The 15,923-nt window shown below is 42.2% G+C and overlaps 1 protein-coding gene across 3 annotated transcripts in view; it reads left to right on the top strand.

Moving 5' to 3' along the window:
• GRIP1 (glutamate receptor interacting protein 1) overlaps positions 1-15,923 on the top strand; it is a 437,679-nt gene that overhangs the window by 382,464 nt on the left and 39,292 nt on the right. For 2 of the 3 annotated variants that reach the window (XM_060023846.1, XM_060023845.1), the window contains 4 exons: positions 56-247; positions 13,252-13,408; positions 14,226-14,337; positions 14,448-14,492. In XM_060023846.1, the coding sequence (XP_059879829.1) occupies positions 56-247; positions 13,252-13,408; positions 14,226-14,337; positions 14,448-14,492 (506 nt within the window). The remainder of the gene's footprint in view (positions 1-55; positions 248-13,251; positions 13,409-14,225; positions 14,338-14,447; positions 14,493-15,923) is intronic. The other variant, XM_060023847.1, reaches the window with a different exon arrangement.

The following is a 15,923-nucleotide window of genomic DNA, read 5'->3' as shown; positions in this document are numbered from 1 at the left end:
ATATCTTTGTATTTAAATTTTCTGTAGTACTTAAGCTCCTTTTCTGTCTTTAAAGCCCAGTCAGCATCAAGTCCCAAGAAGTTCCCCATTGCCAGCCACCTGAGTGACCTGGGAGATGTGGAGGACCCGTCTCCAGCACAGAAGCCAGGCAAACTCACCGATACGTACCCCTCCACTGTGCCCAGCGTGGACAGTGCCGTGGACTCGTGGGATGGTTCAGGAATAGAAGGCAGCTACGGGAATCAAGGTATGTCCTAGCCGTGGGGTACAGGAAATTTGTCATTGGTGAAACTCAGGTTTCTCAAAGATCCATCTTCTGCTCCGTGAAAAGAGTATCATTTGACTTGTGTCTGCATCAATGTAACCGTAGTGAACACAGTGAATATGTTGGCCTTTCATCTCCTCCTCCTTAATGCTAATAAGTTGTGAACATCTATCCAACACTAGCAGGCCCCCGTTAGACCTACTGCCATCCAAGTGTTGGATCCAGAGCTTGTTCTTCGAGCACAGTTTAATATGAGGCAAACCACACAGTAAATTGGGTCACTGAAGACCGGCCCCATTGTCTTACTTTTTTAGCAAGCTTTCCACAAAGATGGAATGAGGGACAGGGGATGTGCAAAGAGATGAGCCCAAAGATTTGTGACCCCATTTATTCCTGCCTCTTCCCGACTTTTCATGGAAACGTGTAGGGGTTTCCCCCAATGTGCATCATTAGAGAGTTGTAATCATAGTATATTAAAGTATATTGTAGTTCTTTCTTCACAAACATCATCTTCATGGGACGAAGTATAACCTATATGAAAAGGTAAACCTCACTAACACAATATAAACACACAAAAAGTATTAGACTGAAGACAGAGTATAAACTAAATGCTTCTTTTAAAAATGTTTCCTTCTTAACGATACTTAGCATCGTTAAGATGAAGTGTGTCAAAAATTCTCTCTATTTCTCCTTATCTGAGCCCTTACCTTCTCTCTAACACCCTGTATAAATTCCAGCCTCCGAATCCCTTTTCTGCTGTTGGTTTAAGTCAGAGAATAAAATACATAAACAGTTTGGAGAACATGTGTTCGGGCGGGAGGGTTGCTTTGTAATAACTTAGGTAACCACTTTTGAGGAGGGTCTGTATCCAGTTTGCCCTCTTCCTGGTTCTAGTTTTTTTCTCTCAGCTGCCTCTGCCTGTGTCACTTCCTGTTAAATCCCAAGAAGGATGGACAAAAATGAAAAGAAATGATATTTCAAAGTTATCAAGTCATTACCTGTTAGAGATGGTATTGGAGTTTGGTGGAGAAAATATTTTAGTTTTCTTTTTGTTGTTTTGTTTTTTAAAAAAACAAGAAAATTTTATTTAATTTTTAAAGAAAATTCGATTTTACTGGTTTATTCTTATTCAAGACACTATATATTTTAACAGCTTTTTTGAGATATAATTTACATAACATAAAGTTCACTGTTTTAAATGCACAATTCAGTGTTTTCTTAGTATATGTACAGAGTTGTGCAACCATTACCATAATCTATTATAGAACATTTAGTGACCCCAAAAAGAAACACCGTACACATTAGCACACACCCACCCTCTCCACCCAAACCCTAGGTAGCCACTAATCTACTTTCTGTCTCTATAGATTTGCCTATTCTGGACATTTCATGTAAGTGGAATCGTATAATATGTGGCCTTTGTGACTGGCTTCTTTCACTTAGCATAATATTTTTAAGTTCATCCATGTTGCAGCATGTATCAGTACTTCATTTATTTTTATGGCTCAGTAATATTCCTTTGTATGAATAAACAGGTGGAGAAAATATTTTGAACACCCAAAAGAGGATTGGGACTTTCAATTTACCTGGCAAGTAATTCTTTCAAGTCTAAATACCTTGTGACAAGTTAGCTATGCCACCAAATAACAGCTATTTTTATTGCCAGGGAGCTGATAAACTCCCAGAGGACACTCTGGATAAAGGACCCAAGTCAAATTCTATGAGCGTAGACTGAGGTTTATTTCTTCATGTGTTTGTTTATTGTTTATTTACTAATGTGGGAACTTTTTTGTTACACAGATTTTGGTGAGCTATTGATTATAATGAGTTCTGCCCCTAAGTGATATGTGAGAACTTAGCTACTCTATCCTCTTACGCAATAAGATCAGGCCCATGATTAGCACACTGAATATAAGGCCTATCCCTCGTTTATAAAAGATGAAGAAACATTTATTATTTATGAAGGATTTTGAAAATTTGAAATCCTAGACAGGGAATAGTAGTCATAATTATTGGTATGATAAATTTGGCATTTATAAATTAAAAATCATTATGAGTTTGAAGAGAGATTAGAGAGATATAGAGAAAATGGCAACTGGGATAGAACTGACATCCTCCAAGGTGATGAAAAATTGGTAATAATACCTTGTATTTGTAAAACTAGAGTTTACAAAGCACTTTTACATAACTCATCTCAAGTGATTCCCATAAGGAACACGGAAGCTGAAATCACAGGATTTCGGTATTGGGAGAGAATTTGAAGTCAGCTAGTCTGGCGTCCAGTGCAGCCCTTGATGTCCTGTCCAGCCTGGCTGCCCGCCGTCGTGCTGCATGGCCTAGAGCGCCCAGAGTGACAAGTTGCTGCCTAACTGCTAAGGCAGCTCTCCCCGCTCCCCGTACTTAGTTCTGACGGCTCAGAGTTCTCCCTTGTATTGAGCTGAGATCTGTCAGCCTGTAGCTTCTGCCTATTCTAGTTCTACCCTCAAGGTCATTCCGAAGTAAAGCCTCCTCGACACTTGACAACCCTTCAGCTGCTCAAAGACAGCTCTCATGCCTCTCTTGAGTCTTTCCTTCTCTAAGCAAAGTAGCCCCAGTTCCTTTCACTGTTCCTCACATAACTTACCTTTGAGTGTTTTTGTCATCCTGGGGGCCTCTCTTCTGAATACGTTCAAGTTTAACTCTATACAAGGGTAGCACTCAGAAAGGAAAGTCATACTATAGTATGGCAGCCCGGAGCCACTCAAGCCTGCCACCTTCATCATTGGAAATTGTAGAACCCATCAGTGCAGCCTACCTCACCGTAAGAATTTTGGTGGGGAAAAAAAAAAAAGAATTTTGGTGGGCACGTCCTAGTCACTCATTGTGATCTTATTGTTTACTAAGATCTCAAAGTCTGTCTTTTTCCCCTTTACTTGTGATACTGGGTTAAACCAGATCTCTCCAGATAGTGCTTGTGAAGTTGACTTTTTTTTTTTTTTAATTTATTTATTTATTTTTGGCTGTGTTGGGTCTTCGTTGCTGCATGCAGGCTTTCTGTAGTTGCAGCGAGCAGGGGCTACTCTTCATTGCGGTGCACGGGCTTCTCATTGCGATGGCTTCTCTTGTTGCGGAGCACGGGCTCTAGAGGCGTGTGGGCTTCAGTGGTTGTGGCTCGCGGGCTCTAGAGCGCAGGCTCAGTAGTTGTGGCGCACAGGCTTAGTTGCTCGGTGGCATGTGGGATCTTCCCGGACCAGCACTCGAACCCATGTCCCCTGCATTGGCAGGTGGATTCTTACCCACTGCGCCACCAGGGAAGCCCATGAAGTTGACTTTTTAAAGGAAGGCCTAGAACCGTACCTTTTTTCCCCTGTGATGTATCATGTTGTAAGATGTAGATTATCTTTCCGCCTTGTCTGCATAGTCTCTCAGCACACTCTCTCTACCATATCTCAAGAAGACTTTTACCTTTAAATCTATAATAGTTGCTCCATTCCCAGTAGGATGTTGTACCTCCGTCATGCTCATCTTCCTCCTTGGGCTAGGAATTCATGTCTCTGCAGCCATGTTCCTTATTGTTCTCTGCTTCTAGTCCAAAATGTCAAGCTTGCCCCATTCATTCATTAAGTAAATATGTAATGACTGGCACAATAAAAGCCAATATATGATGGGTATACAATGTTGGACAAAAGAGGTATGGTCCTTATTCTTGTGGAGGAGGTTACCCAGCTGAAGGGCCAGACAATTAACAAGTACCAACAGAATGAATTTTTACTTAGTTAATGAAAAGGGAAAAAGGATGGAGTAATCAAAGCTGGTGGAGAAAGAAGGACTGTGTTTCAAGAAGTCTCACAGTGGGATGACGCTCAGTTCTCTTGATGCACACTTTTTCTAGTCTGCTTCTGGGCCAGCTTCTTCCACCCCCCATTCTCTTGACTCTTACACTATTCATGCCTCTCTGCCTTAACAAGAGCTTATGCTTTTGGCCGCCTTGTCTTATTTATTCCTCCTTCAGACTCTCAGAAAACCCTATGATTGCTTTCCTTAGAGTTTGCAAAGGTCAATCAGTACAAGAGGAGACTGACAGATTGATGGTACCTGGACTGTCACACTCGTGGACGGTGAGCCTCTTGTGACGTCTGTAACTCTTGACTCTTAAGTCAGGCAGTCTGATCCTGTCGTGTGTATTCTTTAGATAGTTCTCTCTTTTGCGTTTATTTTTTCTACTTTATTGAGGTGTAACTGACAAAATTATGTGTAGTTAAAGTATACAATGTAATAAGATTTGGTATACATATATATTGTGAAATGATTACCACCAAGTTGATTACCACATCTCTCACCTCGCATAGTTACCATTTATGTGTGTGTGTGTTTGGTGAGAAGGCTTAATGTCTCCTTTCTCAGCATCATGTATACAATACAGTACTGGTAACTATCATCACCAGGCTGTGCATTACATCCCCAGAACTTATTCATCTTATAAATGAAAGTTTGCACCCTTAGACCCACATCTCTCACCTCCTGCTCCCCAGCCCCTGGCAACCACATACTACTCTCTGTTTCTATGAGTCTGACTTTATTTTTAGGTTCCACAGATAAGTGAGCTCACATAGCATTTGCCTTTTTCTCTCTGGCTTATTTTAGCATTATGTCCTCCAGGTTCATCCATGTTGTTGCAAATGACAGGATTTCCTTCATTTTTATGGCTAAAGCATTTCCCTTGTATATATACATATATCCCACACTTCATACATTCATCCGTTGGCAGACACTTAGGTTGTTTCCATATCTTGGCTATCGTGAATAATGATCCAGTGACATAGGAGTAAAGCCATCTCTTCAATACAGATTTTATTTCCTTCGGATCCTTTTTGAGGTCATTATGATCATTGGTATTCTCTCAGAAAAAAGAAAACAACTCCATTTCATCCAGGTTTTCAAATATATTTGCATATAATTATATAATCGCTTATTTGATTCTTGTAATTTTCTTGGTTTCTATAATTATATCCCAAGTATGGTTCTATATTTAATGTATTTGCCCTTTTTTTTTATAAAGAACAGACTCTTGCATTTATTTAATTCCATTCTGATTTTTTAAAATAAATTTTTGCTTTTAATTTGATTAACTTTGTTCTTCTTAGATTTTGTTCTGTTTATGACTTGAATGCATAATTCATTTATTTCCATTCTTCCTTATAGTTTTCATAAAAGGTGATGGTGATTGATCAAAAAGACACCAACATGTACAGAGTCCAGCTTTCCTTGAACGTAGTTAGGTAACACAACATAGTACGTACAAAGAGTAGCACAGAGCAGGAGACTCAGCAGGACTTTCTCCATTGGGGGAGGGTTATTTTTCTCTTCCATTTCTTTTCTGATCTCTACAAGCTCATGTTTTGTCTCCTTCTTTGATTTTGCCTTGCCCAGTTTTCCTTGAGCTCTCATATCTCTGATCTCTTGTTTTATAGAGATGTGTATTTTTTTAATTTTGTTGTGATATATTTGGTCATATTCATCATTTGCTCCATGGCAGTCTTTTTCTCATGAGTATCCTTCATCTGTTATGGCTTTGTTTTTCTGTGCCTTCTCTCCTTTGTTTAAATATTAACTTGGTATATGTCTCATGCCAGTTACTTTTAAATTACTGCTTACGTTTAAATGAGATGACTTTTTCCTAAATTGGAAGGGTGCAAAATTTACCCCCAGTTCACGGCACCTGTGATGATTGCATTCTTCCTCAGCCAGCAGAGGGCAGCAACTGCAGGCTGCCACCAATGTAGAATTCCTCTCTGCCAGCCTGGCTCACTGGGAGATTGCTTCATGCAGTCTGTGGCATGTCTGGAGGTACCTCTCAGCCCACCTCTCTGGCTTTTTTCCCTGGTGCCAAACCGGCTCTAGGGCGCTTCCTGCCACCAGTCAATGCAATCCATTCTAGTGTTCCAAACAAAGCATTATTGTTTTGCCTATGCCGTGGCCCCTGCTTTGGAGGACTGGGCCTTCTCCATCATCTCTGGTCAGAGGTGTCTCCTCTTGGCGTCTTAGCACCACACCCCGTTTGTCTTTCACGGGATTTGGTAACTTTCCCGTGTATTATGGTTCAATATTCTAGTTTTGCTGAAGATGGACTCTACATTCTGTTTTTTGTTTTGAGGTGATTTCTAAGAGAAAGCAGATCTATCTTTGCTCTGCCATTTTGAAACCACAGTCTCCTCTAAATGCATTGAATATTTCTTGGCAACAACAATTACAAATAGTTACACAAATGTATGATTTGATTTTCTCATTTTTAGCAAAATTGGGGCTTTAGGAAATAAATTTGGCAGGAAATTATCTGGCTCGCTCTCCTGTGCTAAAATTGGCTTTCAAAAATAAAAGTAACGGCAGGAGCTATAATCCCAAAATTGTAGAGTTGAAGATTGATTTTCAAAACCGTTCTCTGATTTTAAACTTTATGAATAAGAACCAGCATCACTTTTCTAAATTAATAGTGAATGTGAATTAAGAGCTACACATGGAAGATATTTATCTGCACCATATTGTGGTACTAAAAACAATATTGAGCATCCGAATTTTACAAATATCTGAGGTGTAGTTACCCTAAAAGTAAAAATTATTATACCAAGTGTCCATCAACTTTCAGAAGTAACTACATTTGTGAAGACCTATTTTTTCATCATGCAACTGAATAAAAGTTAAACATTACTCTCAGTGAAAGGAATCTAGGCTGAATTTTATATCTTGTGTTAGTTTTCTTGGGCTGCTGTAACAAAATACCACAGACTAGTGGCTTCAACAACAGAAATTGATTTTCTCACTGTTTGGGAGGCTAGAAGTCCTTGATCAGGTGTTGGCAGATTTCATTTCTTCTGAAGCCCCTCTCTCCTTGGTCTGCAGGTGGCCACCTTCTCACTGTGTCCTCACATGGCCTTTCTTCTGTGTACCCGCATCCCTGGTGTTTTGTGTGTATCCACATTTCCTCTTCTTATAAGGACACCCATCTGATGGGACCATAGCCCCACCCTTATGACCTCATTTAACTTTAATTACCTCTTTAAAAGCCCTATTTCCAAATAGAGTCGCATTGGGGGTTAGGGCATCAACTTATGAGTTGGGGGGGTGACACAAGTCAATCCGTAACATCCCTCACATTATTATACAAAATATAAGACCAGATACTGAAACTGAGATGTGAAAGAAAGAAAGAAGGGAGGGAGGGAGGGAGAAAGGGAGAAAGGGAAAGGAGGGAGAAAAAAAGAAACATGAAAAGGTTTCCAGTTCTAAACAAGAAAAGTAACTACTTAGGAAAGACATTTTTTAATTACTTCTATCTTTCAATGTTTTAATCAATTTAGAATTTTAAATCTAGTTTACAGTATCATACCTGTTAATTTTATGTGCTTATTTACATCATCACTCAGTAAAAACAAAGTCTAATTATATTTCTGGCACCCGGGCTGCCTCATTTATTTTATTCTTTCCATGGCTTTTAAGTTTGACTCCTAGTGTAAAGGGATATTCCTCAGGGCCTGGCAACATCTTCTCAATTGTGGCAACCAACTTGCCTTTACCCAAACCTAATTTCCCTCAGATATTCCCTATTTTAAATTGCGCTGTCATCATCCACCTGCATCAGTTAGGGATTGGATTCACCTACTATAAAAGAAAATACAGAGGATGGTGTTTAAACAAGATAGAGGCTTATTTTTCTCCCGCTGTAGGGAAGAGCCTGAGGGGGCAGGTAGCCCCACTGTGTTATCACGACCCAGGCATCCTCCTACTTTCTACTAGCTTCACATTTCATGTCTCTCCATTCATTGCCATTGCCTTTTTACAAATCCTTCATCAGGTCTGAAATATTTACTTCCTCATTCATCTTACTTTGAGCATCTTACCATTCCACGTTACTATCAATGACCTTTAGAAAACCTAAATCAAACAATGCCACTCCCTTAAAAAAAAAAAAAAAAACTCTTTTGATGGTTCTCTCTTGCTGTTGGATGAAGCCAAAGGTCCTTAGTTTAAAACACAGAGTTCTTTGTAATCCAGTCCCCAACTTCTTTTTTTTTTTTTTTTTTTTTTTTGCGGTATGCGGGCCTCTCACTGTTGTGGCCTCTCCCGTTGCGGAGCACAGGCTCCGGACGCGCAGGCTCAGCGACCATGGCTCAGCGACCATGGCTCACGGGCCCAGCCGCTCCGCGGCATGTGGGATCTTCCCGGACCGGGGCACGAACCCGCGTCCCCTGCATCGGCAGGCGGACTCTCAACCACTGCGCCACCAGGGAAGCCCCAGTCCCCAACTGCTTTATCGATCTCATCTCCCGACACTTCCCCACAGTACCTTTTACTCCTCATCCTGAGCTTCTCACTCTTCTCTAAGCAAGCTTTGGTCTTTGGTACCTTGATAGCGCTAGGTGTTTTGACGTTAATCAGTCCCTGCCTTTATCAATTCTAAATCTGTTGGGAAATAGAAATTGGAGTCAGCAATGGATGAAAATATCAACATCTTAATTTTTTTTTTGACAGAGTCGGGGGGTTGTCAGAATATCTGGATTGAACATACACCCAGAGTCAGGATTGTTATTTCCCTACCCCAACCCAGGTCTGATGTTGGGACTTAAGTAAGGGGAAAGTCAGATCTACAAAGAAAACTCTAACCCCAGCGTATCAGTTGGATTTGACTTAGCTGAATAGAACTAAAAACCCTAATATTGCAGTGACTTAACTCAAAAAGGAGCGGGCATTTCAGAACTAGTATATAATTCAACAGTGTCATCAAGGACCCATGCTCTTAAGTGTTTCTTCTCTCTTATGCTTAGCACTTGCCTTCCATCCTTGGGTTTATCACATCGTCCAAGATAGTTATTGGGGCTCCAGCCATTTCATCTACATTCCGGGCAGCAGGAAAGAGAGTTGTAAGGAGACTTTCCGGAAGTTTTGTTTACATGTCATTGGCCAGAACTTTCTACATAATTAAATTAACACAACTTCAAGGGAGGCTAGGAAATATAGTCTTATCCTGAGCAGTAATATGTCCACCCTCAAAACTGGTATTCTAGTAAAAAGTTGAAGATAAGAATGGATGTTATGATAGGCAATTAGTAGTCTGCCACAGTCAGCTAACTGTGCAGTCTTGGCCTCCTGCCTCCTTTGAGTTCAGTGAGCCCCAGGAGTGGGACCCAGGTTTGCTTGCCTCGTGGTGCAGCAGCAGTGGGAGAGAATGGGTCAGGAGAGAGCCAAGAAGGGCCCAAGGGTACATTCCCAGTGCTCTTTTCCAGAACTGGACCATTGGGTAAATCGCTGCTCTTCCTCTGGGGAGGATTAAGTACAGATGGTAAGAGGGACCAGAAAATCCCTGGACTACTGCTCCCTCCATGAGAGTGAAGCAGGAACCCACTGACGGAACATGAGGCCAGGGAGCGGCGCTTATCACGAGTGCACCTTTCCAGCCCCTCTTGCTAGGCCTGCACTGCTTCCGCGGTACTTCCACTAGTAAATGCCAGCTTATCCTCTAAGTCCCAGCTTGTATGTTGCTTTTCCGTTGACACCTTTCATGACCTGTATTCTGACCCCCAGACAGATCTCTCTTCTTTTCTCTCAGTGTGTACAGACTGAAAGGATAACACTTCTCACATGCTATTAGAATTCTCATTTTCTATCTATGCCTGTTTCTCCTTCTCTTTCTCCAAAACCTATACTAAACTGTGCAGTTTGGGAGGACAGGAACCTAGTTTTATTATCTTTACATTTCAGCTCCTCCAGCAGTACCTGACAAGTCTTAGAGGTGCTGGAACATCTCCTGAATTAGCAATGCTGATTTCCTACTTTCCCTGTTTTATAATAAGGAGACTGAGATCTTGACAAGTTGAGTAACTTAGTAAATAATAAAAGTAATGAACATTAAATGAGGCTTTCATTAACACCTCATTGTGTTCCAGGCATGTTCATGAGTGTTTGTGTGTATTATTCTCCTTAATTCTCACATCAACCTGGTGAAGCATGTGTCATTATCCCTATTTTACACGGAGGTGAATTGGCCAAGACTGCAGAGCAAGGAAGTGGCAAACCTGGGATTTGAACCTAGGTCTCTTACTTCAGTCCCTGTGCTAGCGTAGCATGGACCAGACCCAGGTCTTCTAAGTTCATGCCTAACGCAAAAATATTTGAATTGTATCCCCTTCTCGTGCCCTGCTTTGTTGTAATGCAATAATCATTTAATAACGCTTATTAAGACAAGGCATCCTTGGTATAGATAGACACGCCTTTCGGCAGCGAGGGGACATTTTCCTAGTACTGATGCTTCATATCTGCTCAAGGCCATTCTTACACTCTTGCCCAAGTCACCAGGAACTACTTACAACAGTTGGAAGGAAAATCAGAAAGTTAATCTGCTCAGTTTAAAACATGTTGGAATTTCCCCTGGGAACTGAACGGTCCTATGGGTTAATGCCTGTCAGAAAAGGATGCTCCCCCGGAGGACACAACCATTTAGCATTTGGCTTTTAGCAAGTTTAAAGCTGGGTAAGGGAAGTGAGGCGCGGGCTTCCCCTAACTCTTTTTAAGAGACTTCATGTGAATATTTGGGGGTTAGTTTATTTGGTTCAGAAGGAGAAGATGCATAGCCTGTCAGACGGAGCCAGGAGAAATGCAGTGTTGCCCAGTCACCGACCCCTCCCCCCCACCGTCAAGAGGAGACTCGTGTTCCCTTAATTCAACACTTCTGACAGAAAACTGCACATTCATCACACAAGACTTCTCCCCAAATGTCTAGCCACACTCTGCAGTTACCCAAGAAAGAAAATGAGATTTTGAACTGTAAATAGTTCCTCTGTGCCAAGGACTTCTTATCCTTGGTTTCCTAAAACAGGAGATTCGTAGAGTATTTCCATCATGCGGCTGTGTGCTTTCCCCTGCATTCTGGACATTAAATCCTTTTGATCAGAGAACCTTACCCTTGGCCATCCTGCTTTCTCTGGGCTCTAACTGATAGTGAGGATGGCGTTATAGGACCAAACGAGTAGAGGGAAAGTGAATGGGGAAGACAAACAAAGGGTTGGCATGGAGACAGTCATCTTATGTGGTTGAGTCATTGAATTGTATGTGAAATTGGAGCCCTAGGCCTGTTTGCTAGATTATGTGTTTTAAGCATAGTAAGAAATGCATGTAATATTGCAACCCTGTGCACACACGTAAACACACACGTAACGGGTCACAGCCTGAAGCAGTAGATGAAGCCGTGTGTGGTGGTTACGGCACGAACCATAAAGTCAGACCTACCAGTCAGCCCCTGCTCTCCCAGCTGAAGGCACCTCATGAAGAATTTTGAAAGACTGAGACCCCACAACACACTTAAAGTTGTCATCCTAACATTTTTCTCCTCAAATTATAATACTTGCAAAAACTGTCATTTCCAGTTTGCAGTAAATATGCTTAAATATATGTTTGTCAAAATACGGAGCCCCAGACTTAGCTCAAATGTGTGGAAAATTGTCCATCATACAACCTCATCGTCAAAGCCATTCCTCACTGTCACCCATCAAGCCAATCAGACTTAATTCCCTGTCGGAAAGGAAGTCAGTCTTTGTTTTGCAGCTCAAATAAACATCATAATGTGCCCGCCTCCTCACCCCGACAGCTGTCCTTCTGAATTCTGATGCTGAGATGCAGGGAGATGGGTGGATGAGAGGGGGTAAAAGCCTTGCGCTAGATCTGTGCCTGATTGAAATAAGGCTCCAAGACCTGCCCTCAGGAATGAGGCTTTCCCGAATTATCCCTTGATTTGATGCCTAGGAGTTTTTATATCCCGGGGCCAAGCTCATTCAAAGGTTTGATATGGATGAGAAGTATGTCTTTCATTTGTAAAGGGGCAGGAAAACAATTGTGAATGGGGAAGTAAGAAGGGAGACTTGACACATCTCAGATCCTCCCGGAACTTTCTCAGCGAGGCCGGTTTGGGGAAGACCTGCCTGTGGAATTTGAGGATCTGAAAACTTATTCTCCTAAAGTTAGGACTGGAACCCCCAGGAAAGTGTGCAAGTACCCCTAGGTCCTTGAATGCAAATAATAACAGTATCTACCTTCAAAGATAATTATGAAGAATAAATAAGGTGTTACAAATAAAGCACTTGGGCTTCCCTGGTGGCACAGTGGTTGAGAGTCCGCCTGCCGATGCAGGGGACGTGGGTTCGTGCCCCGGTCCGGGAAGATCTCACGTGCCGCGGAGCGGCTGGGCCCGTGAGCCATGGCCGCTGAGCCTGCGCATCCGGAGCCTGTGCTCCGCAACGGGAGAGGCCACAGCAGTGAGAGGCCCGCGTACCGCAAAAATAAATAAATAAAGCACTTAATGAAGTTCTGGTTGCATAGTAAATGCCCACCTTGTGTTTGCCGTTATTGCTGGTGTTGTAGTTATTTGACCCCCCTACTCGCTAGCAATGTCATTTCTTGGTGGATGAAATAATCCTCGGGCTCATCCCTAACATTGGTGGGCGCCAGCCGGTTTAGCCACGGTTAGGCCACACCCCTGCAACCAGCGCCCCTTGGCCACTCCTTGGGCCGGGAATCCACATCTGGTGGCAAATTCCACTCTCAGAAGGACAGACTTCCACCTGGAAGTGGACGCAGGGTGTCTGGGCAGGAAAGTCAGGGTTCTCGCCTTCTGGATCTTGCGCTAGAAAGGGTTAGATACAGGTCTGGGCATACTCCACCACCACCGCCCACAGGCCCCAGCAGATTTCTCACCCGGACAGAGGAGGGCAGGAGCCAGAGAAAGCACCCGTCCAGCACTGTGGATCCTCCTGCTTGGGTCCAAGGGTCTTACCTCAGGGTTGTTGTTAGACTCATTTGGGATAATAGGTGTGAATGTGTCTTTAATGTAAGATTAAAGTATTGTCTTGATGGCCTCCATGATCCCAAATTCTGTTAAAGTCAGCCCCCTTGAACAAACTAAGGGAAGCTACAGAAAAAGACAAGTTACTAACATAGAATATGATGCCTTGTTTTTGTTTCAGGCACTGGCTTTCAGGCCTCAGGCTACAACTTCAACACCTATGACTGGAGGAGTCCCAAACAGAGAGGCAGTTTGTCCCCAGTCACTAAGCCTCGAAGCCAGACTTACCCAGATGTGGGGCTGAGTAACGAAGACTGGGACCAGTCCACAGTCAGTGGGTAAGGTTTTCACCAACTGCTGCCCTGTCCCAACTGCTTCTGGGTCATTTGGGCCAGATGTGAACTTCTCTACTTCCAGTGGCACCTACTGCTAGCATAGGAAGCATTGTGTGAAGCCACTGTCGCCATCCATGCTGGCCCCATGTCCAGATTCGAAGACTTGGGCCTGCCCAGTGGGAGGCAGGGCTCCACCACACAACAGGGCAAGAGCTAAGTTTCCCTGAATGAAAACAGCAGTAGCACATGAGGAAATTCTACTTCTGTAAACCGTGTCCTCACTATGACTAGTTCCCTCTCCTTTTGTTTAGAAGGTAGTTTCACATTAACTTACATTAGAAAAAAAAATTTTTTTTAACTGAGGGTTCCCTATTTTCAACTGAGAGGTCTATTTTAGCAGTTTGCTCCCTTACCAAAATATTTTAAGGAAATCCATAAAAAGCGATAGCACTTAACGGCTCTATACTGATGTTTGTAATGAGTGGGGAAAACGTATTTTTCTCTCTTAGAGAAAAGTTTGATTTCCCTTTCCCTGTGGACAGAGCAGCTGACAGATATTCCCACGGGTGCCATGTTGACGCAGCCATGAATACTGTGAAATTCAATTAGTAAGACCATGGTCCTTCTGGTCTTTGAGACACTTTGAGTTTCCTAAAGCGTCCTTCTACTGGAGCTGGCTTGACTTGGAGGCCACAGTGGGAAGAAAGCCAGACCCAAAACGAATCTCTATTTTGTGTGTGAGATGAAGGAGAGAGAGATTCTGGAGACCAAAAAAAAAAATGTCCAGCAAGTTCTTAACCCAGACTGTTTTTCACAACAGTTTTACAGGGGCTCCGGACAGTGCAGAGGCTGAACAAGAGGAGAACTTCTGGTCCCAAGCGCTAGAGGATTTGGAAACCTGTGGACAATCAGGAATTCTCAGAGAACTCGAGGTAGCCTCGGTCCTGCTACTTTTATTGTTTCTACATTCATTGTTTTCTTGGTCCTTTTGAGTTGGCATTGATCACACCAGTTCATTTAAAAGCTTTAACCCTTTCCACAGGAGAAAGCTGACAGGCGTGTGTCTTTGAGAAACATGAATCTCTTGGTAGCTACCCTTTATGTTTATATTTTTGCTTGTGAAGCTGCCTTCCCTGCCCCCTTGCCGTCTGGACAGTGATTTGATTTTATCCAATGCAGTTAAAAGTATTTCTTTCCCCATTTCCACCCCTCCCCCCCACCCCGCCGAGCTTACTGACCTGTGGCTTCTGCCATTTGCTCCCTGCTAACCCTGACTGTACCTGTTTGCCACTGGATCGTTTGGGGCGAGCTGAGTCTCCCAGCAGTGGCATCTCTCATTCTCTTATTTGCTTTAGAAAGGTTTCTTTGGCATGTTTTCATTTGTACCTGGTAGAGACATTAATTTGATCGTGAAGAGGAACATAAGAGGAAATTTTACTTTACTTCATTTTGCCCTTAACGTAGATGACAGTGCCTCTGGTGAAAAAAGCCAGTCTGTTTGAGAAGCAGCCAGCCAACATATTACAGACTACATTGCTGTTAATTGCAAATCCTGATTCTTTGTTAATTTAGTGTGAATTCAAGGAGTTGCAGAGAGACGGAGTATAATAGCTGAACTCCTGGGGAGTTCTTTAATCAAAGGCATAAATTTGCTGACGGTATTCACACTTTGGTCTGGGAAGTCCTGGACTGTTTCCTTTTATGTTCTTTTAAATTTTCGGAGCTGTAAAAAATAAAGTGGCAGAAGTTGCATTTTTATTTTGATGTCATATGAGGTCCCCAAGTCACCATGAGGAATGTGAATGGCCTAATGGGGTGGAACTCTTGCAATTCTAAAATGATGACTCATCTTTATATTATTTTGCTTCTCAAATGCATGTGTGGATATTTTCTGTGATTCTAATGTCTGTGAATCTGCAAAGAGAATTATAATGAAAAATACTAGTTTGAATTTGTAAACATCATGATTATTACCTGGCATGAACTGCAGCTTCAGAGCACAAGTTAAAGGACCTGGAGATGGATAATCCTGTAAAATTTAAATACATTAAGATGTTAGCAATTGGTTCCCTTCTGTGAAACTTTCAAAAAAAGTAGAGTGCTTAAGTATCAGGTGGCTTATTTAAACTTTTACCACTTCCCATATAGAGAAGGGTCAGCATTCTCCCAAACTGAGTAAAGATCTCAGTTCACAATTTTTGAACATATTCCTGCTTTTCAAAGCGTGTTTTGGCTCATATACCTTTTTCACTTTGCATTTTGAAATACTTCTCTTTTGAAGAAGCAGCTATTCTTCTAATAGCTTCTACATTAGGTAAAATGAAGATGATGTAAAAAGTAGTACAATGAAGTTGCGTTTTCACTCAGACATTGAGTTATCCAATGGAAACAACATACGTCAGCATAGAAGTCATCTCACAGGAGCCAATAGGTTTTCTGTAACATCGTTTCTGGCAGGTGTGGCCCTCGAAATTATACATCCAGGAAAAAAAATGGGTTGAATTAATAAGCCAAATAG

Source organism: Delphinus delphis, chromosome 11 (genome assembly GCF_949987515.2).
Source record: "Delphinus delphis chromosome 11, mDelDel1.2, whole genome shotgun sequence".
Taxonomy (NCBI): Eukaryota; Metazoa; Chordata; class Mammalia; order Artiodactyla; family Delphinidae; genus Delphinus; species Delphinus delphis.
This window is presented reverse-complemented; position numbering and strand designations above follow the sequence as displayed.